At 41.4% G+C, this 25,593-nt stretch overlaps 2 protein-coding genes across 12 annotated transcripts in view; one reads left to right on the top strand and one right to left on the bottom strand.

The window, feature by feature from the left end:
• Positions 1-257: 257 nt before the first annotated feature.
• Positions 258-12,314, bottom strand: RABL3 (RAB, member of RAS oncogene family like 3). The gene is made up of 8 exons (XM_051779976.1): positions 12,190-12,314; positions 11,920-12,011; positions 10,660-10,789; positions 7,595-7,709; positions 5,909-6,059; positions 5,183-5,254; positions 4,326-4,364; positions 258-1,107 (listed from the first exon to the last, which is right to left on the bottom strand). The coding sequence occupies exons 1-8, from the start codon at positions 12,233-12,235 to the stop codon at positions 1,042-1,044; spliced, it is 711 nt and encodes a 236-aa protein (XP_051635936.1). The 5' UTR covers positions 12,236-12,314; the 3' UTR covers positions 258-1,041.
• A 105-nt stretch (positions 12,315-12,419) lies between these two features.
• Positions 12,420-25,593, top strand: part of GTF2E1 (general transcription factor IIE subunit 1) — an 80,967-nt gene continuing 67,793 nt past the window's right edge. For 8 of the 11 annotated variants that reach the window (XR_007903263.1, XR_007903262.1, XR_007903264.1 and 5 more), the window contains exons 1-2: positions 12,420-12,580; positions 20,912-21,389. Coding sequence is in view for 4 of the 11 variants with exons in the window: in XM_051779964.1 (XP_051635924.1) it covers positions 20,942-21,389 (448 nt within the window). In the remaining 7 variants the exon portion in view is untranslated. The other 3 variants (XM_051779968.1, XM_051779965.1, XM_051779966.1) reach the window with 3 other exon arrangements.

Genomic DNA, 25,593 nt, shown 5'->3' with positions numbered 1-25,593 from the left:
TGGGGAGGTGAGAAACCATGCAAAGCTTGGGCTATTTAGGAAGACAACAGCTTGCACAACAGATCAGACCAGGTAAAGTCTCCTTTATCCTTAGTGCTAAATATGTAAAGGAAACATCTGTATTGCAGAACTTTCCTTCTGATCATGTTCAGTACCTAGTTTTTACACAGCTTTATATCGCTTCTAAATGTCCATCCATTCTAATTCAGAGGATGTTCTTACATTTCATGTTTTCTGAATCCACTTAGCCCTCAGGCTCAGTAAGACCACGTCACATTTACTTCAAATAAGCATTGTATAAAAACATACTTTTCCCATCAGTTTTCAAAGCACTGCCTTTTAATTTAATATAAAGAACAAGACCACAGTCAATCATGAAAAGACAAAAACTTGATTCACTTTGCCCTCTCCAAGTAAACAATTTTAATTTAAGCAGCAGAATTAACACCATTTCCTTTCTGCTAACGATTTTCTTTTTTTAATGCTTCAAACCTTTTCTTCATATATTGCCTTTCTTTTTTCCCTTTTGAGTAGGATGAACAGTGTGTTCCAGGTGAGACAACACCATTCATATAATGAAGTCATTTGATTAGTTTCCAGACTGTTCCTTACCCATCCTTACATTTTGTTCACTTTACAGGAAATGTGAAGCCCACTCAGTGTCACCTTTCCTTTAGAGGTAAAATGAATGCAATTCATTGCAAAGACTGACCGTAAGTTTTCCAAAATGGAGAGAAAGATGTCACACAGATGTGCTGTGTATAAAGTTTCCCAAAGCAGGGAGAGACATTCAACTTATTGCACACTTTCCCCAGTTGTTCCCATATATCTGGACAGCCTGTAATCCTAAGAAAGACTCTAGGCTTCAGATTAGGCTTCTGGAAATCCTTCCCCAAGTCTTTTCCAACAATAGTAGCTTCAGCAGGCTAGCCAGTTGTAATATTTACTCTGCTTGACATAAGCATTATTGTCTTTGAGCATCCAATTGGAATAGGAATGTCATTAGGAACTCAGAGAAGTCATCTTCCACTTCTTCAGTGTTCAGTCATAATGAAGGCTCTTCAGTGTTCCTCCTCCAAACCTTTTCCTTTCAGAGAAGCCAGGAATCTAGAGACAGGGAAGATAAGTTGCCATGTCAGAATCAGCATGAGCTCTCTTTAGCCCACACTTGAGTGCCTGTTACCAAGCCAACTGCAATATCCTCTTCCACACCATCTCCAGAGTCAGGACTACAATGCTTCAGCTTGCTGCTAGAGGAGCACCATTAATTAAACACTGCAGAACTTGAGTATGGCTCATTTGTTCTATGGTGTTCCTTAAGACTTTTTTGGCAAGGGTTACACAAAAGCCTTAATTTCTCAGGCAAATCCTAAACTAATTAATTACAGATTTCAAAAGCTGTATTTCCCCCCAGATTCAAATGCACACAAGAATTTTTCCTCCCTTCATTTTTAAAACTATCAAGCAGTATAATCAAGTCCTATTAAAGAGCTGTCTAGGCTTTATGCCTTCAAACCTGGGACAGCAGCACTTCACTGGCAGTTGAAAGCAGTTTTATCAATTGCTGAAAGCTTTAAGAAAACTGTTGGAATAGAAATGGCTGCAACAATACAAAGGATTAGGACTCCTGCTTTTGCAGCCAGTCTGTAGATACCACTTACACTGTGACAATGGATGTTGACAAAGAAAATCTCCTTGAAATCATCAGAGGTTTCTCTGGTTTAACAGTATTTCAGATGGATTTTTCAATCCAATGCAATCCATGAATCACCAAAAGAAAGAGATGTGCTGCCTTCTAATACTACATAAGGTATCTGCCCTATTGGCATCATAAAACTGATTACAGTCCAGAGTAACTTTTAGCTTACTAACTACAAACAAGCAGAAAGAGTAGACCCAGTAAACACATCCTCCCAAAGCAATTCTACACTTTCATAGGAAATAGAGTATATTAAAATGGAAGGTGTCAGCCAAGCACAACAAATCATGCCAGGAGAACATCAGCATGTATGGATGGTATGGGACAAAAATGTATTTTACAATCCAAAGCAGACTGCTCAGGTTACACACTTCATTGATAAACTCCAAAAGCTAGAGAGCTTTCCCAAAATAAAAGTCCACTAAGAACTCCACAAATTAATTTGCTTGGGGTTTTCAGGCCCAAAACTCAAACACATATGCCAAGTATTCACTGAAGTAGTGTTTTATTCATCTCTGAAAAGCAATCATCTCTAAGAGAAAAATCAAGCAGATTTTGCACTAAGGTTCATCTCAGGAAAACTGCTTTGGGAATTTAAAAAGGAAAATCATTACAACTAAAAAGTAGTTGGACCATAGGTAAAAAGTTATCTGCTTGAGCATTTTTTTAATATCAAAATCGCTAATTAAGAGCAACAATTATTTATCAGAGATCTGACTGAAGCCATAGCTGCAAACAATTTGAAACTTATCATTCTTTTCATCCTGAAGAAGTCTACAATAGAAATACCTCAAAACACGAATGATCGAAGCCACCTATTGTAGAAAACCCACAAACACATTGGTAAGAGTTACATTAAGTAGATAATTTCAAACAGTAACATTAAGAGGTTATATTCAAACCTCCATTTCCAACTTGGAATTTTCTCTTTAAATATAACTGTCCACTACTTAAGATTTGTTTTAAGCTTTTGAGCTCTTGTCAGTGAAGTAGATGAAAATAGTCATCAGCAGGCTGTAATCTTTGGCACACAGCCATAAGGAATATATAGTTAATCCTTGGCTAGCCACTAAATATGATCCAATAATAAAAGTAAAAAGTAAATTATGCATCAAAGACAACGAGCACACAAGCAGATTTCTGCATTAAGCTATTATCCTGAGCAAGTTTGAGCTGGCTTCCTGCCAAATCTCTAACACTCAGTGAAAGCCTTTTCCCTCCCTCCCTCTTTAGGCAAAGGGAAAAAAACTATAGAAACTGAGAGAAATCGAAAGCAACCGAATTATCTAAAAAATATATATTTACATATATTACAGTTATATACAGTAAGGATATTATGTACAACTGCCAAGAAGGGGAAGAGGAGAAGGGAAAAATGGGAAAAAGGGACAAAAAGGGACAAAAAAGGAGAAAACAAAATATGCACAATCAAAAAAACCTGTTAACCAGCAAAATAAAGAACTAGCAAAATCTCACCACTTCCCCTGAGAAAAGCAGGACAGCCAGACCCGGCCCAGCACTCTCCCCTCACATGTGACAGACAACAGCAGTCGCTGCAGGCCTCAGCTCCAGATAAGCCAGACCAACACAGGGACCTACCGTTCCCAAACCCCGCCGGAGGAGAAGAGAGGTCGGTCTCTCTGACCGGCTTATTTACACCTCAGTTTACAAAAAGGAATAGCATGGAATATGCTTCCTTGGTCACCTCCCTAATTCCTTCCTGGTTACAGGCTGGTCTTCAGGAAGGCTTAGACTGAATCTATCCCAATCCCCATGAAAGGGAAACTTCCTTTCACTAGAATGTGGAGAGGAGGGGAGAGGGGAGGAAAAAAAGTCATCATGCTGAACTGAAAGAGGCAAGAGCAAGTTTATTTTTAAAAGGCACTAAAAATTGCTTAAAGAAAGGAAGCATTTTGTAATTTGTGACTATTTTTTCCCTGCTCTCCCTAAGGGGCTTTCAGCACAGCTAGCTCTAATGATACATTTGACTGTATTTTAGTGATGCTATTCATGATAATTTGCAAGTACCTGACAGATATGGCAAGTGTAACCTCGCTACTCTCTGTGGGGAGGTGGGGGACACAAAAAGTTGAAGTGGTTTGCCCAAACCAGAAGTCATTTTGCTAGTTCTTCACCAACTGTGCTGAAAACACTAAATTCAGTCATTTAGGAATTAATTACAAGCCAGTATCATACTCCCATTTTTCTTGTGGCTCCTCTGGGTCTGTGAAAACTACCTGTGCAAGATAAAATACTAGTTCCAGCTGTGCAAAACCAAGCCTTTTCACTGACCTTCCAGATAGCATTTCTGGCCTAAATCTGCAACCAAGAAGCTGACAGAGCTGAAAGAAATCACATTTGCCCATTTCACCTCACTCCTGAAACTTTTGCTATGTTAGCATACTTTAGTATTTCACTGCCGATCACATTACAAATACTTAAGCTGACAAGAGCTGGCCATTCTTCTGTCTATCCAAACCAGCTGTGCTCTCACAGATATAAGAACTCAACTACCAGCACAGACTATCATTTAAGTCGTATGAAGCCCATGTTTTAAAGAGGATTATGTCAGCAGTTCACATTACACAGGAAGAAATGAAACAAAAAAGGAGGAAAAATGACAAACCTGATTGCCATCTCTTAAGAAGTATCTCTTCTCTATGACCTGGGAACAACAGAGAATGATCTTAGCTTGCACAGCGCATGCGTAACCTCAGATTCCAACAAATACTTCACGTGTGAGCACTGAAACTCATGGCTAACTTGGACAAGGTCTGAACCCACATTCCCTGGTCCAGGCCTACTGCTTTAAATGCAATGCTCTAGTACACATAGGAGTTGCCACCTCCAGCCATTCTTAGAAAGGCTGTGTTATCCTCAACTTCCACATACCTGATTTAGTTAGCCCTCCTGGATAATGGTGGCAATGGTTTGGGTGTCTCCTGCATCAAAGTCATTCCTCCCATTCCTTCTCCGCAGGTGCAGTGGTTCCACTACTACACAGTAGCTCCACTGTGTTATGTCCAGGGGATGCTTAACCAGAGCATTCTTTTTCATTTTCACAATGGACCTTGACGGTCTCTTTTTCAGGAAGGGAGAGTAATATGACAAATTTCTTAATTCCTAAAGGTTGCTTTAACCAGGATCAACAGAGCTAACCACAGTCTTGTAACTACCCACATTAGTGCCTCAGAATGCTGCAACCCCTCTGGCCTGCCAGACAACTTCAAAAGCATATGCTGAGTGTCTTTGCACACTTGTGAGTTCTTTTTCACTGCTCTGTACAGATCAAGAATCAAATCTTCAAGCAGATCAGCTATTTTCTGGAGGGTTCCAAAAGCAGGCCAGTCTTAGGCCTCCCCATACTTGGCTTGAACCAACTCAAAAAGTGGAATGTGAAAGGAGCAGCTAACTGTTGTTCATGTTCCAATCACAGACAGTGTTTTATACACAGAACAATAAAACATCATTTAATCAACTTACCTTATCAAAAAACCTGCTTAGTTTGACAGCATTGGATGAACCTGCAGCCAGGTAACGAGGATTGGTGCAATCCTAGAACACATAGAAGACAACAACAAACCAAGCACACAAAAATCAACACAAGGAAGCCACACACCCTTTCCCCTGACACAGGCTGTCAGCTACGGCAAACAGTGTATCTGCTGATTTCTGCTCCGCAGTTACTAGAGAGAAAAGGCCAACTTCTGTTCTGTGAATCAACTGCAGAATCTAAGTAACCCCCTATGTGCTCCACATCCTCCTGCCATCACCAGCTATTCAGTCAGAGAATGATTTGTACAGGCTACACATGAGATCCTGTGTGTATGTGTATGCATGTGTGTGTGTATACAAGCATTCACACAACACATGTGTATTTTTACACCCATATATCCATATAAAGTGATCTTGGTGTTTCATTCAAAAGCAGCCTGTGTCACAACTATGAACAGGAAAAAGAAAATTTAACTCCAAATCATCAATTCTAAAGCTTCGGTGACCTTATTTAACACCCATTACACCTCCCTGTAGTGAAACAAAGATGGCTGTTTCATCAAGCAAGGGGTACAGCCAAACAAAATGTGCATGCCTCTGGCACTACTGAAAAAATCTCCAGAAGCCCGATTTTTGTCACAACATCTTTACTTACTAAAAATTGGACTCGCTCCCATATAAAAGAAAAACAACACTGGTGACAAAGATACTAACCAAATTTATCTCTTCAGCATTGAAATCCTCAGCCAAGAAAGCTGTTCTGGTCAAAACTTCATTCCGCTTAGTTTCTGGGATCTGATCCAGCTTAGTTCCTATTACCAGCAGTGGAATCTGGTTATCAGCAAACTGTTCACGGTCATAGTCACTGATGAGGGAAACAAATACAATCCTGAGTAAGGTGATGGCCATGTAAGTGGGCACAGGGGTACTCTCAGCTCCCCTGTCCCTTTCAAAAAATGGTCATTTAATTATTAGGGGTCACGATTTATCTAAGTGAGAATGGGCTGTACCTGTTAATTAAGGAAGGGCTTCTGCATCTAAGTCACTACCCAGGAATTGAAAGGAAACAGAAAAGAAACCACCCGAGTTGGATTTCTTCTCAGCACAGATGAACCATAGAAGAAATGCTAACAGAGGCAGGAAAGGAACTCCAGTATTGTACTGAGTGCAGGCAGACACCAGGGACAGATCAGGGAGCTGGCATCTCTGAACAGCTAAAGTTCCTACATACATATACTTTTAAAGGAGGGACAATGAAATAAATTGCACCTGTGAAACACTACCCCTTTCCACGTGTCAAAGAGGGTTGCAACAAAAATTGCATGGTGTCAAGTTATAAATTCATCTATATTCAAGTAAAGGCAGCCACTATAAGCTGAATTCCAACAAGCTTTGATTCAGATATGAATAACGATCAAAGATAGCCTTTATAAAATAAATAACATTGCAATTAAATGTCATCACAAATCCATGTTTCAATCATTCTCCACAGCTAGGATAATCACTTGTCTTTCATTTTTACCTAAACCAAGCTTTCTAGAAAGTAATTTTACAACCAACAGCAACAACTCGACCAAGGAATTGCTAGTGGCAGAGCATCTGTCCTTGACAGAAGCTAAGCTTTAGAAAATTAAAACAATTGTGAAGAACCTGTCTGCGGAAAAAGTGGAGAATTTTGCGGTTTATACAATGCAAATCCCCTTTCTCAGCTTCCATGTTTCTACAGAAACACCTGTGTACCAGCACAGGCAGATAAACAATTAATATTTTTCCCTCAAAAAGCTACTCCTTATTATTGCCTTCCTGCTCATGTGTGAGGTTTATCGATGATAAACGTATAACAGGAGCACAGTGGTGCAGGAGGAAATACTTGACAAGATGTTGGAAAGCTAATTATGAACATGCTTATTAAGCAGTTTTTTAAGCTCTTTCAGCCACACTCCTGAAAAAATTCCCCCATCACCGAAACCAAAGATTTATGACGTGAACTTCCTCAGTCTTGGTACATGAAAGGAAAGCCTTTTGGAACACACATGTCATCCCATGACATTTCCTGTATAAGGACACATCTCAGTACAGACAAAGCCTTCAGGTATCAAGGACTGAACCCACTTTGTCACAGAGGTCTCAAGCAAATGAAGGATGCAGTAAAAACCTCTTCCCTTAAAGCAAGGTCTCTGCTACACAGTTTGGGAATCTACTGCCAGAATGGCCTGATTAGCAGTACAGAACACAAAGAACAGCAACCTTCTTTGATATTCCCAATTTTTTCCTTCCTTTCTTAGAAGTCTAGCCACATCTAGTTTCATGTGGACTCCAACTGGCCTGAGGGATGAACAAAGACTTCATAACAGCTTAGAATTACCGGGTCTTAAGTCTGTACATATGTTTTACACTCACCCATTTGTCACAAGAACTCCTGTTGGAGCAGCATCTCTGTTGAGTGCTTCCAAAGTCCAGCGATACAAATTCTGGGATGATTTCTTGTTGGTTAAGTCATGCACTAAAATTATCCCTAGGGTGAAAGAAAAGACAGCAAGATGCTATTTAACGATACATATTTTTTTCTTATCTTACCAAAATGACATCTGCAGGTTCCCAGATATCTGAGAAGGAAGAAAGGGATGCATAACCAGTTCAGTTACAGTGAATGGGTAAGGCTGAAAATATCAGGATGCAACAGGTTTTTTAAAGCTGCTTATCAGGAATTGGATAAGAGCTAAGAGAAAAATCTCATGAAAGGAGGAAACAAACAGCCACCTCAAGGTTTAATCCACAAAAGGCTTGCAGGCATTTCCTAATTCTGCTCTATTTCTAATGATACTGAAATTCTGTATTACTGCAGCAGAGAATTTAGCCTTTCTCTGTTTTACCTAACTGGTAAACATAATTATCTTTTTGTCACTCCATCTGAGAAGTCTAAAGGCTTTTTCGTTGTTTCAAAGAGTTTAGAGAGCACTGTTGCTTTCCTGCATTTTAAAGAATTAATGTTACATTCTTGGGGAGGTATCCAAAGGGGAAACAGACACTGATAAACTTTCACAGTTCACCAAAATTATAGTTCAGATGCATAAGTTCAAGATTTCATGTCCTACTGAGCTGCTTTGGGATATTTCCTGGTAGAAACATGAATTAATAAGATTTCTTGTATTCAAGATTAAGCTACTAGCATTTCTCATTACTATGAGCCTTCAAAATGTAAACTCTGAGATACAGCCAAACTTCCTAGCTGTGCTATTAACAGACACCCACTTCTGATAACCACAGTTCCTAACTCAATTACCAACTACTGCTAGCAAATTTCTTCTATTTATTCACACCTTCTGCAATATGTGGATGTTCCCACTTCCTCCAGACTTCAAACTATGATTAATTCAAGGACAAAACGGAATTCTACCCCTTATCTGCATCGGGATTCATTCTCAAAACACTTCGCAGCCTACAGGTGGAAAAAACTTAGTAATTTAACCTTTTACCTGAACTCCCAAAGGTGCCACCCACTGTACACCCGATCAACAAACCACATTTCCATAAACATTTTCCACTACCCCACATGACTGTGCACAGACTCTCCTGTTAGAGTTCACAGCATATCACAGCCATAGCCCTATCTCAAAGCAATTATCTCAGTAACAACAGAAAAGGGCAACTCAGCTGCGTGTTCACTCCAGTGTAGGGAGAAAAAGCCTGACATAACATAACCTGGCCTACAGCAACAGATTCTGAGGCACTGCTGCACAACCTGTGAGAAACACCCTCCACCTCCAGACGCTCTCCCTCAGTTATGTTTTTGATTGGTCAGTTCCCTTATCTGCATCACCTAAAACCTGCCCAGTTGGTTGCACCAGCAGCAAAAGACTGCGTCAACACGCAAGAAGAGCAGGCAGGACCAATGACTACTCAAGGAAATGTTCCTCTCACATGAAAGCCTGCAAACCAGAGCCTCACTGCCTAGTCCCTGTGCTCAATTATCACAGTCCACACACCAGATGAAGGGCCAGCAAAACAGCAGATTCGTGGTCAATTCAAAACCAAACTGTTCCCAACCTTGTCAACAGCCCAAGAGCCTGCCACAGGTGCTGCCACAACCAAACATTAACTGCCTTTCTGTCTCAGGTTTGCCCAGAAAGCACAAGCAGTCAGGCAGAAGGAACACATTCATCTTCTCTTCTTAAATCAAGTCAAACTGAGGCAATTTGTGAGACAAGCTCTAATGGAGAAATTAATCTAATGAAAGAAACAAGAGCCAAGGTTAACTACCAAAGTCAACACTTTTCATATGCGAGCTGCCTAATAATGTATTTTGGGCACTGGAGATAAATAACTCTTATTTTAATAATGTCATTAATTATAATTCAGTTCAGGATTTCATTTCCTAATGGGCTGTTCCAGGATATTTCCAAGTCTGACCCACACTCACTGGCATACCGTGGATTTGGTGTCAAAAATAAATCCATTTTTTCATATACCAAAGAATCTTCCTTTGAGGGCACAATTCAACTCAAGCCTTATTTACAGGGGGGCAGTTAACAATATAAGCAAGAGGTACCTACAGTTTTCCTCACAGGGAAGGGAGAAGACAGAACTAGTTAATCACAGATCAAAAATATTTATTGTGTGGGTTAACATGTTACTGAAAGGCCTTCAAATTACTTGGAACAAGAAAAGAGAAACAAACAGAGCATTTGAGACAAATTTTCAGAAGCAGTTGTTAATCTGATATACATCTATCTGTAGTGAACTACCCTTGGACGACAAAAAAGGAACAACTGAAATACTGCACTGTTGTGTTCATAATCTTTTATTTGCTCGTATTAGTGGTAGAGATGAACTAATAGGATTTTAAGTCACTATCTCAACAGAAGGCATAAGATATTACTTTCTAAATATGCAGCAAGTTGCAAGATTCAATTCTCAAAAATTATCTAACTAAATGAACTATAATGCTAAACTAAATGAGCAGAGGAAAGATGGTTATCAGCATATTGCAGTTTTATGGGAGACACTTCAAATTTGCCAAGATAGGATGCAACTATCAAAGTTCACATAAAGTCAAATAATCATTTCTCTGCTGTAGGTTTTGCAACTGAACAGACAAGATAATATAAATCACATTTCTGCAGTATACCAGGCCTGGAAGTGTGAAGGTAACATTTATGTCTGCAAGTGTAGCTGGAAGGGACAGTACTGCACCTTTAAAGGCTCCCTGCTGTGCCAGCTACACAAAACTGAAGTGAAAGGCTGATGAAGCTCATCTGTACAGCTTTGCCTAAAATATCTTTAGAGTTCAAAACAGAATCTATAAAATTCTGCCTATGAATGTTATCAGGTTTTTTTCTCCTGTATAAATCAGAAAAGAGAACAATATGGCCCTCAGCCAGACTACAAAGAACCCTGCCCCAGAACCAAGAGACAGTTCTTAACAGAAACAGTAATAAAATCAGATTTACACCAAACAAACTCACCATTTAGCAAGTTATAGAATACTGCTCGTGTGCTTTTCACACTAGTGGCACTACCCACTGAACCTCCAACATCCCACAGCTCAATGTAGTAAGTCTTCTCTTCTGGAGTCCCTTCTTTGTAGTCATGGATCTGATGAAAAATTCACATAATACATAACCACAGCACCAACTCACAGGAGTTAATCCACATGACACTTACACATTCAGCTGGAAGGATTATTGCACTTGGATAGAAAATTGTAAATTCTCATGATGACACCATTTCAAACCTCTCAAGTGGAAGAGAGATTGAATGAGTCAAGCAGCAGCCACTGGATACCACAGCTCCTATAGGAGATGGAGCTTGGTGAGTAAGCAGTGATTATCCTTTCCATCTTAGTATGAACAAACCTAATGCTTCATGATGTGCTTGGAAAAAGCATGTTGCTAAAACAAAAGAAAATTAAGGTCTTGACTTCTTACAGTTGTTAAAACCCACATTGTAGCACTGCAGGACTAGTAACAGAGGCGACCACATTGGATTCCAACTGACCACATCTCTTTCCTCTTCAAATTCTCATTGACATCTCAACTGAGTTAATCAGTTTTGCCCCTGGATCTGCCTGGTAGTTTTGCTCCACAGTCAAACAGGAATGCTGCTTTCCAAATTTTGGAAATATATTCCTAATCTAGGGAAATGTGTTTCAAGGAGAATGCAGCAAACTGTGGCGAAGGAAAAAAGCATTTATCAATGTCCCATGAGGGCTGTAGGTTGAGCCAAAGAAGTGTTGGATGAATATCCTCATTCCTCCCATAGCAGGTCCTACAGTGAGGAGTCAGGGGTAGAAGCAACCCTTCGGTCACAGGCAGTGCCCACAACCTAAACCAGCAAACTGTTTTTCCCCAGTATGTTTAGCTGACCACGTGGCTATACACTGCCTGTTTTTCAGGGAAACGTGGTTGGAATTCTGTGCCTTTTGACTTAAACTGGCCCGCTGTGACTTGTAACTCGCCCGTGGCCACTGCAGCAGGGACAGGGGCTGAGTGACAAATACCTCGTGTGACTCTGACAACCTGGGAAGGTCAAAACTTGCTCACACAAGTGCTTGGCTCAAGTTGATGCTATTTGCCTTGAAAGATTAAGTGCTCACCAAATCACATCATCAAAGCACACCTCTTTCTGTGGCGGTAAGTAATGAAAATAAAATAATAAAGTCAAGGCCCTTCTCTTCCCTTACACTGCGGGTTCACGGGTACCCAGGGGCCGGGCACGTCACCTACTCGCACATCCACGGAGCAACCCACTGTCCAGGACGGGTTTCCCAGCACCTGGTTGTGGCACAACAGGTGAACGAGAGAAGATTTTCCGACACCTGCAAGGGCACAGAGAGAGAACAACTCCTGGGAGGCGGCGCCGGGGTTATAGACAGCGGGGCCGGGACCTCCCGCGCTCAGCGCTGCTCCCGGCCCCTCAGCGGGTGACGGGGAAGCAGATGAGGGGCGGGTCCCCAGGAGCAGCCCCGGGCACACGGCCTGGGGACAGGGACTCACCGGAGTCGCCCAGCACCAGCACCTTGACCCTGTCCAGAGCCGCCATCTTTACCCTGCCCAGCAACAACTCCCGGAGACGGGGGGACCCGCCAATCGCAGCGGGCCGTCCTTCCGCTTCTCTCAGCCTATTGGCTGTCTCTCTAGCCGCTGGTGCGTCTTTCACTTGTGATTGGTTCGGCTCGCGTGAGGGCGGGAAGGCGAAGGGCCGTGAGGGAGCGCGATTGGCTTGCTTCGCTGTCGCTCGCGCCGCTGAGTCGCGCCGGTAGAGAGGGGGCGGTGCCGCGCACGCGCGGCGGGTGCCGTGACGCCGGGGTCGCGCGCGGCGGTGACGCGCGTGGCGGAGCCGCTGGAAGCGCCGCCCGGAGCCGGGAAGAGCTGGAAGCGGCGCCAGGTCAGTGCCGGCTCCGGGGAGCGGGGTGGTGCCTGCGGCCCGCGGAGGCCCCCGGCCCGGCGCTCGGGTGCCGCAGAGCGGCCCGCGGAGTCCGTGCTCCACGCACGGTGTGTCCGTCTGGGCCCCCTTTTCGCCTTGGCTCCGAACCACCGCCCGCCGCCCCTCCTGCGCTGTCTGTGGGGGCTGCCTCTTTGTCTTGTGTGGTTTGGTTTTTTAGGAGGTACTGTTGAGCTCCTCGTGCCCTACAGAAGCCTACACAATCTGATGTTTAAACCTCAACACATTAAAAGTGGGTAGGGAATGGGAAGCTGTGCAGACAGCATAAAGGGCTCTCTGCTTAACCTTAAAGCTTAGTCTGCTGTCAAAATCTGTACAGTTTGTAATTTGAAGGAAGTTGCAGGATTGTGGACATCTGAGGAGTAGATGACTGGCAAATCCTCCTCATTCCTGTTTACCAGGTTTGTCTGCGGGTTGAGCCCATACAGTGAAACCATTCACTTCTCCAGGTGGGGTTTTTTTGTTTCGTGTAGGGTTTTTTGTTTTTGTTTTTAATTTTATTTTTTTGTAAATTAGTTTTCTTCTGGTCTCACAAGTTCTCTGGTTCCTTGGGAAGTAGATGACCATTACATCCTAATGGCACAGAATTCTTGATGTTAAATGGGCCCAGCTGTCAGGCTTGTGCCATCCCAAGTGGCTCAGAAGGAATGAGGAAGATTGGCATCCTGAAAAGGGTGTTCAGCAGTGCACAGCTAAGGTACATTTTCATGAAGTATAGGTGGTTTAATATTTTTCAGCCACAAAGGGTGGTGTTTCTTCTTTCATCTGTTCCAATGCAGCGTCATCCTCTGATACCTCCTGGTTCTGTTGCTCATCAGACTTTTCTGCTGACCCATTAAACTGTTGAAAAACATAGTAAAAAGGAGACGAAAAAAAGGGAAACATTTTTCTGCCTTTTAGTGGTGTAAATTGGTACACAGGAAGGTCCAGTGAGTGCCAGAGCTGGCATGAGAGAGGGCAGAGCCATGTGCTTGGGAGAGGAGCACATGGCTTTCTGGGAGCAATGAGGCATGATGGGAGTTGCATTCCTGCCTTCCACTTCCTGTGAGGTACAGCTTGCTTTCTCACAGGATGCTTTAGGGAATTCTTTTGAACAAGAAACTATATTAATTAAAGCTAATGAGGTATCTTGCTGATTTGTTTGTTTCTTTATTGCTTATACGCACAGTATATACACATTTGCTACACCCTGATGCACTAAAACTATTATGAACCTAATACTTCCAGAATTTTACGTTGTCTTTCTGGAATTCCCAAAGGTCAGGCAATACCACATAATCTATCATGATGACAAGTGTGGTGTTCCAGGTCTTATTGAATCCAGAAGATGGAAAGCAATTAATGCTTCCTCCTGTCTGAAACTTAAAAAGGAATGCTGGGGCCAAGCCCAGTGTGCTTCAGTGTAATTGTGACTTCCTAGGCTTGATATTGGTGAGAAATGATCTTATTTTTTCTCCTTTAAACAAACCCCTGAAACCTTACAACTCATTATGTGAGGATCAGTGCCAACACATCACCAGAATAACACATGTTCTACTGGTACATGTTCAGATTGGAGTGTAGAGTGTACAAAGTTCTGCTCTCCATGGTTAAAATGTCCTTCTATCACAGTTGAGTCAATTTTGCCACCACATGGGGAAAGATCACCTAAATCCTTAGCTGTGCTTTCTTTTCTCTGCTCTGTGTTGGCTCTAGTCTGGTAACAGAAATGATTCAGTTGAACTTTTACCCCTTGCCCTCTCTGAAATACCCCAGTTTTTTGTTTTGGCATGTTAGCTTTTCACTTTTTATCAACTTGATTCGCACTGCTACAAGAATAGTGAACTGTCAGAATTAGCACAGAAGGGTGGGGGCTGTGGCTAAAGGCAAGGGAGGAAAATAAAAGACTTGTTGTGGGAGGGAGAGTGTAACTTGACTTAAGCTGCAACAGGAAATAGTACCTTCACTCTTGTAACCACTAAGTTTGGCCTTCTATAAATAGTGTGCTCCATTTTCTTTAGAGCTACAACTGTAAATAGTTGTTATTGCTCATATGCTTTCGAAGTATTTCTGAATATTTCATCAGTTTGTAAACATGCACACAGGTAGTCCTCTAATTTACTGACACCTTGCTATTGTTTGTGTTGTGTTAAGATTACGAATGTGATTGAGAATTAGATCCTGAGCCTGCCTGGTTCAGTTTCTGCCTTGCACAGTCAGACCTTGTGGCCTTATCACATCTGGCTCCATATATCTTAACTTCTGAAATTAGGGGAAAATGCTCTGATTTCAGCCAGGCCCCTCGGCCTTTCTGTGCAGCTGCAGCACAACTTTTCATCCTCAGTGAAGGAGACCCCTTGATACCTGTGACCTCTTGGTTTCACTTTATGGAATGCCAACAAGAAGGTGGGATTTCAGTGAAAGCAGATTGTTCTTTTCTTCTCTAATACTTCAGGGTAGGTCTTGTCATGAAAATACACATTTTCTCATCAAGATGTCCAGGAGCAAGGCTGAGCAGCAGTGTTCCTGAACTCTCCAGGGAATGAAATTCAGTGAACTCTTGATAAAATGCCGGAACACTTTGGGTTTGCAACTGATGTGGGATAAAGGCAATTCTGGATAATAGGGACATTTTCCAGATCATCCACGCACTACAGAGAAAAACAAGTAAAGGCAAGACTAGAAAATGGGAGCTTCTGTGCTGTATTGTGGAAAGGATGAGCAGTGTCTGAGGCTACATTGTACAGACATTTAAAATGCTGATGGCATGTTTTTGCCACTGAAGTTCTGAAATTTATGCCTTCCCTCGGTGTTCTCCAGAAGATTCAGAATCACTCCTTTCAGCTTAACCTCATCATCTTCTGGAAGGCAGAATTTTAAATTTTGTTAGAGTGAGAGACTACAAAACTAGGATATTACAAGTGACTGATGGAGTGAGATATGGCATATACTGGCTCCAGGAAGCCTGTCATACTTACCTTATTTACAGGTGAGGGACTCTCTTCTTATAATCTGATTTTGATTTTACCTGAAGAAACTGTATCAGTGGTGTAAACAAGTGATTTTTTTTTCCCCTTTTGAAAAGAATCGTACGTCAGAAGCCTGCAGAAACATTTTCCAAAGAAAATGGCAAAAGCTGGTCTCAAAGATTTGGTGAAAAAGAGCACTAACAATAAAAATTAGATATGGGGAAGTACAGGAAGCACCTTTAGGTGTTAACAGTGTGCCTGATAGCCTCAGTTCACAGACAAACCTGCAACTCCAGATTTTCCTCCAAAAGAGATCTGAGGTGTGATAAAGGGTTTGTATACCCAAATGAGTCTGAAGAACAGTCTGCTTCCTTTTTCAAGATCCTGCTTTTAAAATGTTTACTGTGTCAAATACATGAATAGTCAGCCGAGCCCTGTTTATGTTTTCTGAGGTAAAATTAAAATAAGTCGCAAAGCTACATGTTGAAACAAAATGATGTTCATTTGCAGTATTGGATAAAAATTCCTGCTAATTCATACCGGCTGACTTAGGCTTTCATAATTTCTAGTACTAGTTTCATCTATATTGTGGCTTCTAGGTATCACCTTTTTAACACTTTTTGTCTCAGTTTTAGTCAGGAAAAGCAGGAAGAAAGATCTAACATCATTAGCACAATTCCTGTTTGAGTTCACAGAAGAATTCTTAAAATCTTTGTACGCAGAGAAGAAGAGTTTAGTTGCTTTGATATTGTGTCAGGAAAGTCCTGACCTGTGGGGATGTTTGCTTGGTTGAATTTCTGGCTTCTATGTGGTCTTTGGTCCTATCACACCAAATGGGTTTTTTTGCAGTCACTTGCTTTCCTCCTGATTTCTTTTCTGACATCTCTGGTTATGCTGAAGGCCTGTGCCTCATACATTTTACTCAACCTGAAGTACAATCTGCATTTTGCAGAATGTACCCTGATTTTCTTCACCCAGCAGATCTGATTGTTTTGTGTAGCTGTAGGTCTCTTTTTCCAATGTTGCTTTTTATAGCTACATCAATATTAATTCTTCCATTTAGAACGATTTTAAAAAACCCACAAAAAATGTGTATTTAGGTTTGCTGTCTTACTGTGTTAACATAGACAGGTCTACTTTCCTCCTATACCCATAATACTGAATTGCATTCACGTAATTACCCAGAACAATTCCCCAACAGCTGTCTCTTTTAATAAAGCCCATATTTGAATTTTGATTGCTTTTGAGTATGATCCTGTCCAGTCTGCTTTATTATCAGTGCTGTCTGTAGCTGCTCACTGTATAGTGGAGTATCTTGGCCATTATTTTGTTTTTTTTCCCCTGAAAATGTTCCTTGATGTTCATAAATTATTAAGGTCAGTTCAGACGTTATTTTGAAACGGTTGCACATCCACTGAAACCTTGTTAGAAGATGTTAGCATATTTCTTTGCATGTGTAATTAATTCAGGCTTGACTTACTGCTTCAGTGGAAGGTGAAATTGTTGCTCAAGGATGCAGTGGTGAAGTCCCCTGCTTTTGAATTTTAAACTGATATTTATGTAGTACTGGATTTCAGCGTGTGAGTTGCATCACTGTCTTTCTTGCCTGGTGAAAGGTGGTAAGAAATTGCAACTTAGAGATTAAAAACCTTGGATTCTTTGTGGGCCAGATGTCAGCTTCTCCTAGAGATGCAATTTGTTAGGCCCTGGCCTGGTGCGTTCTGGCAGTGGTAAATGCTCACTTTTGTGCCATCCTGTGCATATGTATCATGTGTCTTGTGTGAGAACATGATTATGGCGAATGATGGAAAATATGTCCTTCATCCAACCATACAGATCTTTTCAGAGCCCTTGCTTTTGATCAGTGTTTGCTCAACATTCTCGTTTTTAGAGCTAAGTTATTTGTGTTCAGCATTGTTGACTTTCATGCAGCAAAGCTTGCTGAGGATGTTCTTTCAGTGTTCTTTCATGGCTTTGTTTCTCCTTGGTTTTTTTTTCCCCCTTTCTTAAATATGACACTAGTTGATTGGCTGTTTCACCCAAAGGCTGTCTTCTGCAGGATTTAGAATCTAAACTCTGTTAATCCATTTTTTGAAGTGGAGGATAATAGGGAAGAATGGTTTCTGGTGTTTTCAGAATGTTTGTATTTCCATATATCCCCACCTGGAAGAAAACTAGTGTTACAGTTAAGATGCCTACTGTTACCTAAGGGCACAGAAGATTTGGACATCACTCAAAATCTCCAGTAGAGCAGAAGAAATAATTGTATTAAAACTCCTGGTCTCACTAGATCAAAAAGAATATTTTCTAGTCATTGACACTAAGAAAGATTATTAAATCTCTAACTATTGCTGAAAAGCAATGGAAAAGATATACACTCTTAGATCTAGTTTTCTTTATTGGTCCCTTGTAGGTCTCAGTTTAAGCTGTTTGAGTGCATTATTTGGGAAATTGTACCTTAAACCTGTTTTGAAAGTGTCTGTGGAAATCTGCAGTTGTCTTATTAAGGCAGAGAAAGTGCTTTCCATCAGCTCTCAGATGACGTATCCAGAGTGAGATGTGCTTATTTAAAAACACTTTTCTCCTTTCTTTTGTTGCAACTGATGTTCTGAAGGTCACTGTGCCCCTTCAAGTTGCATCCCGAGTTTTTCTACAAGGAAGTTTTTAGTAAGAGTGAATTGGTGAGGAGAGAAGGTTTTTTTGTCTGGTCTTCAGATCAGCACTTAAAAAGCTTTTGACTTTCAAAATTTGACTTATTAAATCTCCTGGGGTGCCAGGTTTTGTTTAAAATTGATCTTTACATTCATTCTTTACTGTGCTTAAGTTCTGAGTAAGATTTAATCAATTTGAATAAATAAAGGCTTCTCTCCAGCTTCTGCATTGACATTGTTTTATAGTATCAGTGTGCTGCTGTTAGATGCAGTCAAAACCAAGATTTATCTTTAAGTGACTGAAAGACTGAAAAAATACCAACAGAATGAAATTGATCTTCAAGGACAGTGTCCTATGACAGTATTTAGATTGGGTCTGACTTAGAGATTCAAAAATACTGCATGGTTAAGTCTTGATGGGGCATCCTTTATTGCTAAAGCTTTTACCTTTAATGCAAAGCCCTGTAAAGTGGTCCTTTGTGTGAGATAAATCACTATGGATCTGGCATGCAAAAGAAGGCTGACTGACTCTAGAAGCACTTGTTTCATGGTTAATTCGTGGTGTGATAGCCGTATTTTAATTTAATTTCCTTGAAGGGAAGCTGGAGCTGGAGGAAGCGTTGTTTTCTGTAAGGTATTCTCAGCCTGCACACCAGCAGTCAACAAATGTTGCTCAGTTGCAAATGAGCACTGTGAATATCAGTTGTCCCTAAGTTAGAGAAAAAGAAATGCTCAAGCAGGGAAGCATTTTAAAAGAAAATAATTAAGGTGTTTTTCTTACCTAAAAGGCAGAAAAGGCAGGATGATCCTTATTTATTTGGTGTTAAGCTTCGCATTCCACAGCCTGATTGCTTTCCAGTTGCACTGGCCACAACCCTTGAGAGGAACACACCTCCTCAGTGGCTGAAGAGGGTAGGGGAGGGAGAGAAGTAAAGCTTCAGTGGATAATGTTACCTAGAGTTTTTTGAGAGGGCACTGTTTCTCATAAGAAAAAAATCCAGGCAGGCTACTGCAATAAATAATCACAGATTTTTGAGAAGCCTTAGCTGATGAAAGTGAGTCAGCAGCTGCTTGGGTACATGTAGAGTTGGTGACTTCAGAGAGATGTCTTAGTGTCAAGAGCGTAGAAAAGTTCTGTAATGGTGTTTGTCAGAAATCCTATCACAGATTTTGTGACAATGATAAAGAAAATAGGGTACTTATGCAGATCCTTTCCTCTGCTGTCACTCTCTGCTTTCCTTTGTTTGATAGACTTCAATATTGGGGAGGTCCATATACAGTGTCTGAAACATCTAATGGAAGTGAAAATTGGGATTGGCAGAGTTTTACGATTTTTTATATTAGTTATAAAAACTGTGTAGCAATGATGAACAAACAGAAATTAACATGTGGGGGTTTTTTTGAGTTGAAGGAATCTTTTGCTTAAGAAATAGTTATTCATGTCCTAAACCAGCGTAGAAGAATCGTAACTGAAAAAGATTATTCAAAGTTTTATTTGAAGTTATCTGGATGTACAGCCTTCTGAATGGGTATTTCAAAAGCACCTCTAATATTTCATTCTTGTCTTGACTCTTTCATATGTGGAAATCCATACATTATGAGTGGAGAGGAATTTTGTTATTGCCAACAGATGTATAGACTTGAAAGAGTGGAGAGAAAATGGGGAAAAGCACCCTTTGGAATGACAGTAACCCTTTGCACCTTATGGAATTCCTTCTCTTTTTCTCTTCACTGGACAAAGCTTTCTGCTTCAGAAGAGTTACTGCTCTTAGTTGTCTGCTGGCTAAATCTGGCAGGGTTGACAATATGAGGAATTCCTTGCATGTGATTCTGTACATGTTCCCACATATGTCACAGAAGCATGTAATAGTCATGACCATTTGTACCATTTGATGTTAAGCCAAAGAAAAGTGAAGTGAAAATGCGGTACTTGAAAATGATTGTCTTGTCACAGACAACCTGGTAAGTCATGGTAAGTGACTCAAAAGGAACTTCATGGAATACTTTTTTTGTTTGTTAAACACATCATCTCTTCATGTGCACTGTGTCTTGATTTTTGTTTTCTTTATTGTGCTATATTATTCGTGGGCTTTTAAGGTCTGAATGTGGGACCCTGTAAATGAAGGATCAGTCCTTTGTAAGGACCTATTTGTTCATCTAAAATCCAGGCAGAAGTAGTAAGCTGTCCTAATACAGTATATCTGCCCAGTGATGTCTGAGGAGCAAAAGCAGACAGGGCTACTTACAGTGTGACAAGTGACATCAGCTGAAGCCATAAGACTACTCCACTCTGGGGCTGTCTTAGGACCTTTCTTGCTGTAGCCTTTTTCTGCTTCTCCCAGGCTACAAGCCTCAGCTGATCATGAAGCTGAGCTCAGCTTCAGGACAGCTTTGCTACTCCAGCTGTGACTGAGTAGAAATGAAATCTGCAGTATGTTTTGGTACCAGTTTCTTGTGTGCTTTTTAAAAAGTTTTCCTTCATTTTGTTTTTAATGAGAGGTAACATAATTCTGATTTTGTGGCATTGGCATTATGAACACCTAAGGAGACAGTACAGGGCTTGGGAAAGAGAAATGGAAAGCACTCCATCCTTTTCTTAGCTCTAAGTAAGATAAATAAGAATTTCGGAAGTTAGAAGACTAGCTGAGAATCCATCTACCTGTTTTTCATTGCAGTATACATGAAGCTCAAGATCTGAACCTGCTATGACTGACCCAGACGTCGTCACTGAGGTCCCAGCAGCTCTCAAACGCCTTGCCAAATATGTGGTGCGTGGCTTTTATGGCATTGAACATGCTTTGGCTCTGGACATTCTCATCAGGAATGCCTGTGTGAAGGAGGAGGACATGCTAGAGCTCCTTAAGTTTGATAGGAAGCAGTTGCGGGCTGTTCTCAACACCCTCAAGGGTGACAAGTTCATCAAATGCAGGATGAGGGTCGAGACGGCTCCGGATGGCAAAACCACCCGTCATAACTACTACTTCATCAACTACCGCCTTCTGGTGAACGTGGTGAAGTACAAGCTGGACCACATGAGGAGGAGGATTGAGACGGATGAGAGAGACTCCACCAATCGCGCCTCTTTTAAATGTCCCATTTGCTTCAGCACTTTCACAGATTTGGAGGCCAACCAGCTGTTTGACCCCAGGACAGGTAAGAGTACAGGTAACAGAGGGCCTTGCTGCCTCCTGTGTTTTTAACTGCTGGACTTTAAGGAGACAGTGTCTTAGGAGAATTCTCTTGAGTTTGGCCGGAGCTAGAGGGCACTCTGTTTCTGCAGGTGGTAAATGTTTGAGCAAAATACAAAAGTAACGTGTACAGACTTAAACAGTCTGTGCAGACAAATAGCAATCTTGGTAAAATGCTTCTGAGTGACAAGCAGTAGAGTGGAGGTCTTATCGCAGTCGAACTCAAGGGTGAATCAGGCAGTCTGTCCTTGTTAGAAGCTGATGCCTTTTCACTATAACTTGGTCTTGCCTGTCAACTGTAAGACTTACAGGTAGTTTGCAGAGAGTGCATATGTATAGTTAATTTTAGCGTGCAAAAATTTTTTAATTTAGAGATGGTCATGCAAGGAGTGAGTTGTTACTGTTTAATATTCTCCTAGCCTAGTGCATTATACTGCACAGCCCTGTTTCTCAGTGCAAGGCAGTCTCACTAAAGTTAAAAGAAATTAATTACAGACTTGTCTGTGGTTGGGAGTAAACAAGATTCTTTTTCAAGTGTGAGTCTCAGTGGAAGTGCATATCTGTCTCATGCATATGAAATAAGAGTTTTTTCTGGGTGTCATTTTCTAAAGGGGCAGTCCAAATACTTTGTGCTTCTGTGCCAGGGAAGAAAAGGGAGAACACCTGCAACTGATGAGATTCTGTTTTGCTAGTTTAATCTGTGATTATTCTGTGGGGAAGGCCAGGGGGGTTGGGTGTTAGGCTTCCACCTTCTGAATAATTTTCTTTTTAATTTTTTCCTTTTGAATTCTATGTCCTGGTCTTTTTCACAAAAATAAAAGGGCAGAAGTCAGGAGAGCTCTCAGAAACCTTGGATTGTGCTGCTTTGTGTCAGGTAGCATAATGAGAAATGGTAAAAATTGCCTGTTTAGCAGCAGTGAAGCTTTTAATTTAGGGTTGCTGACATCTAATCTGTTTTGGCGAAAGGCAGACACCCAACAAATATTCAGCCAATCACTTTCCCTCTTTTCTGCCTCTGAAGTTCAGAAGCTGTGAAACTCCTTTGACTTGAACAACCATGAAAATGATATTTAGTACTAGAGCAGCAGAATCCACAAAGTCAAGTAACAGTTGTTGATGAAATCCAGCGCAGCTCTGTGAGTAGAAGTTGCTTCCTTGGGGAGCACCAAAACCAGCAGTGCCAGCACAGAATTTCTGTGCTCCCCACCAGGTGTAGAAACTCTACATTGCTCCCCACAGTTCATGATCATCTCTGGCTGCTATGGATGCGTGTGTACAGGGGAACAGTGCTTCTGCAGCTTGCATCAGCAAGGAGAGAGTAGAGAACCTGTGCAGGGAACATACATCGTGGGGAGTGTGAGACACTGATCCCAAGGGCACCTGTAACACTTTGCAAAGGCCTGTGGCCATTGCCTCCCAGCCTGTGTGGGTGGTGAGTTCCAAGAGCAAAGAACTGGCTGTCAGGGAGATGCTGAAGGCAATGCTGGGATTTGGCTTTGACAACAAGGCCTGTGCTCCAAGAACCGATGAGGTCAGCCAAGGGTTTGTCTGCAGTACAGGCACTGGCTGTGTCCACAATGTGAAGTCATTCATTGGCACGTGAGATGTCTTACAGTTTTGCTGATGGAAGGAAAGATTGAGTGCTGTTTTCTCAGCAACTCCCAGCAGTTGGGTTCTGTCGGTATTTGTGCAAATAACAAGACAGCCAGTTTACCTTATTTTCAATAAGAACATACTGTCTATAATTTATGTGTCTTCTGTTTATCTTTTAAATCAGTGAAAGCTTCATCTAGATAGTGCACAATGATACTGCTGTTTCTCGAGAGCTTTTACATGGAATACCAGTTTGGATAGAGCTCTCCAGTTACTGTTTAAGGTGTCAAACTCTCTCCAAACTATGAGACAGCTGCTTGTTTTTGTTCTGGGTGAATAAGTGGCCAATTTTGTTTGGGTTTTTTTAGTGAAGACAGTGAACAGCCTTCCTTTTCCAAGGATGTCTTTAGCTCTTATCAGTGCTATACATAAACCTTTCCTGCTCATTGAAACTCATGGCAGTACAACTGCTGAAGGGATAGCTGAAAGCCACATAACTTCAGTCACGGTTGACCTGAGCTGCTCTTAGACTACAGCTATGTTGATAAAATTTTGCAAATTAAAAGGCCTTCAGGGCCGAAGTCTGTTAGTCCATGGAGCAGGTAGGGCATAGAAGGCATCCTCTGCACCAGTCTAGACCAAGCTGCACTTATACTGAGGATCTGTTGTTAAAAGATACTCTGTTTCACTGATCTGGTTTTTGTCCTTGTTGTTTAGAAATGGGTATGATTCTGATGTCCTGTGTTTTCTTCTGCTTTGCTTTCCTCTTCCCTAGCTACAACTGAAATGCAAACTCTGAGCTATTGTTGTAGAATGGAAGAGTTAGAAGATGTGCTTATTGCTCTTGCCCTTCCTTATTAGTGATGGTGAGGTTTCCAGAACCACTCCATGACTACAGTCGTTCTATTGGAATTTGTGAATTAAGAGTGCTTGTGAAGAGCCTGTCTGTAAGTTGGGTGTGTAGAGTTCATTTATTTTTACCACAGCATCTGCATCTGTCTCAGATTTAGCAGAGTTACCTGTCAAGTGGCTCTTTTTTGGCTTTGTGCTTTACTCTTTATTCTGAATAATGTTGAAATAAACTGAAGTGTTTATTTTTTCATCAGAAGATGTGGTTATTAATGGTTTGGAAAGTAGAAGTGTGACTGCTGAGAGAAAATAATTGATAGAAGAAGGATATATTTTCAGGGTGTGTAGGTACAGATGTGCTTTGGTTGCTGTTCATCCAGTTAACTGGGAAAAATATTTTTAACAGAGTAGCATGTTTGCCACTAGGGTAAGTTTAAATGTAGATTTTTAAATAGTATAAAAGTTACTTTGAGAGTGTGATCTTTGTTTTGAAAAGTATTTTAAGATTTTTCTCCATTCCTTTTTCTGCCATTCAATATCTCAACCCTAATAAGCTCCAAAAACTTACTATGCTGTCAGAGGTTGAACAGCCCTTGTCTGGTACTTGTAGGAAGTTCAAGGACAGGAATTGTGTAATGTTAAAAAACTGTGAGATGGTAAAAGTCAAGACGATGAAAAAACTGGAGTTTTCTACTGCTTCAACTCACAAAGGAATGTTTTGAAAAGTGAAAAGAAACCAGTGTTGTGCCGGAGGAGTTGCTTGGTTGTATGAGTAGTGAGTGCCTGCTGGCTCCGAGTATGGCATGCCCAGGTCATGAGTTGTAGCCCCATCTGTTCTAAGTGAGGAGCTAGAACAGATCTCCAGCTGTCACACTTTCTCCTCAGTGGTGGTTTTTACTGTTGCCTCCAAAGCAGCAGTATCAGTAACCTCTGGTTTTAGAGGCAAACAGCCTGGATGCACAGTGCTTTCATTTTGCAAAAGTTTGCAATGGAAACTTGTAGCAAAGCTGAGAAGAACTTTCTGATTGAAAATTTGCAGATTTGCAGTTTGCCTGTTGACCAGACAGTGCCTTTGAATTGGTGCAGTGTGGGTCATTATGTGCTGAGCAGACAGTCCTTGCCCACTTTTCTTAGTGTTTTGTAATCTGCGGGAGGAAAAATACTAATGCCGTGTGAATGAAAAGTGTTACTTCCAGCTTTGTGTTTCAGATGGGATGACTGAGGATGGAACAAGATTGTAGTTTTCCTGGAAGATCCTAATATAAGCACTTGAAATACAAATCATTGCCTTTCCCTTGTGCCATCACCTGCTGTCTGCCTGTACTCTGGTATTTCATCGCTCTTGGTGCTGCATGCGAGCAATAGCTTGCAGCTGCTCTTGTGATTAAGTCTTCTGCAGGTGGAAAGCTGCAGTCATTCCCTTAAACAAGGTAAGGGCTGTCTCTGAAGGCAGGGGTGTACCAGAAAGAGTTTAGTTGAGGAGCAGTGGGAAAAGCCAGATGTTAGACACATAATGTGAATAACACTGCTGAACTCGGTCTATTGCCACACGTGGGCTGACAGTGGACGCCTGACATAAGGGTTTTGTATGATCCTTGTGTGCCTCTTCCAACTCATAATATTCTATGAAGTCAGAAACAGTTCTTCACTCCTGTGAAACCACCTAAAAATAGGATGTTACTTCATCAGTCTCTTACACAGACCTCTGGGAAGAATTTTCTTTCTGG

Source organism: Manacus candei, unplaced genomic scaffold, assembly GCF_025592945.1.
Source record: "Manacus candei isolate 608988 ecotype Guabito, Panama unplaced genomic scaffold, ASM2559294v1 h1tg000014l, whole genome shotgun sequence".
Classification (NCBI taxonomy): domain Eukaryota; kingdom Metazoa; phylum Chordata; class Aves; order Passeriformes; family Pipridae; genus Manacus; species Manacus candei.
Note: the sequence above shows the minus strand (reverse complement) of the source record. Positions and strands in the feature narration are given on the sequence as shown.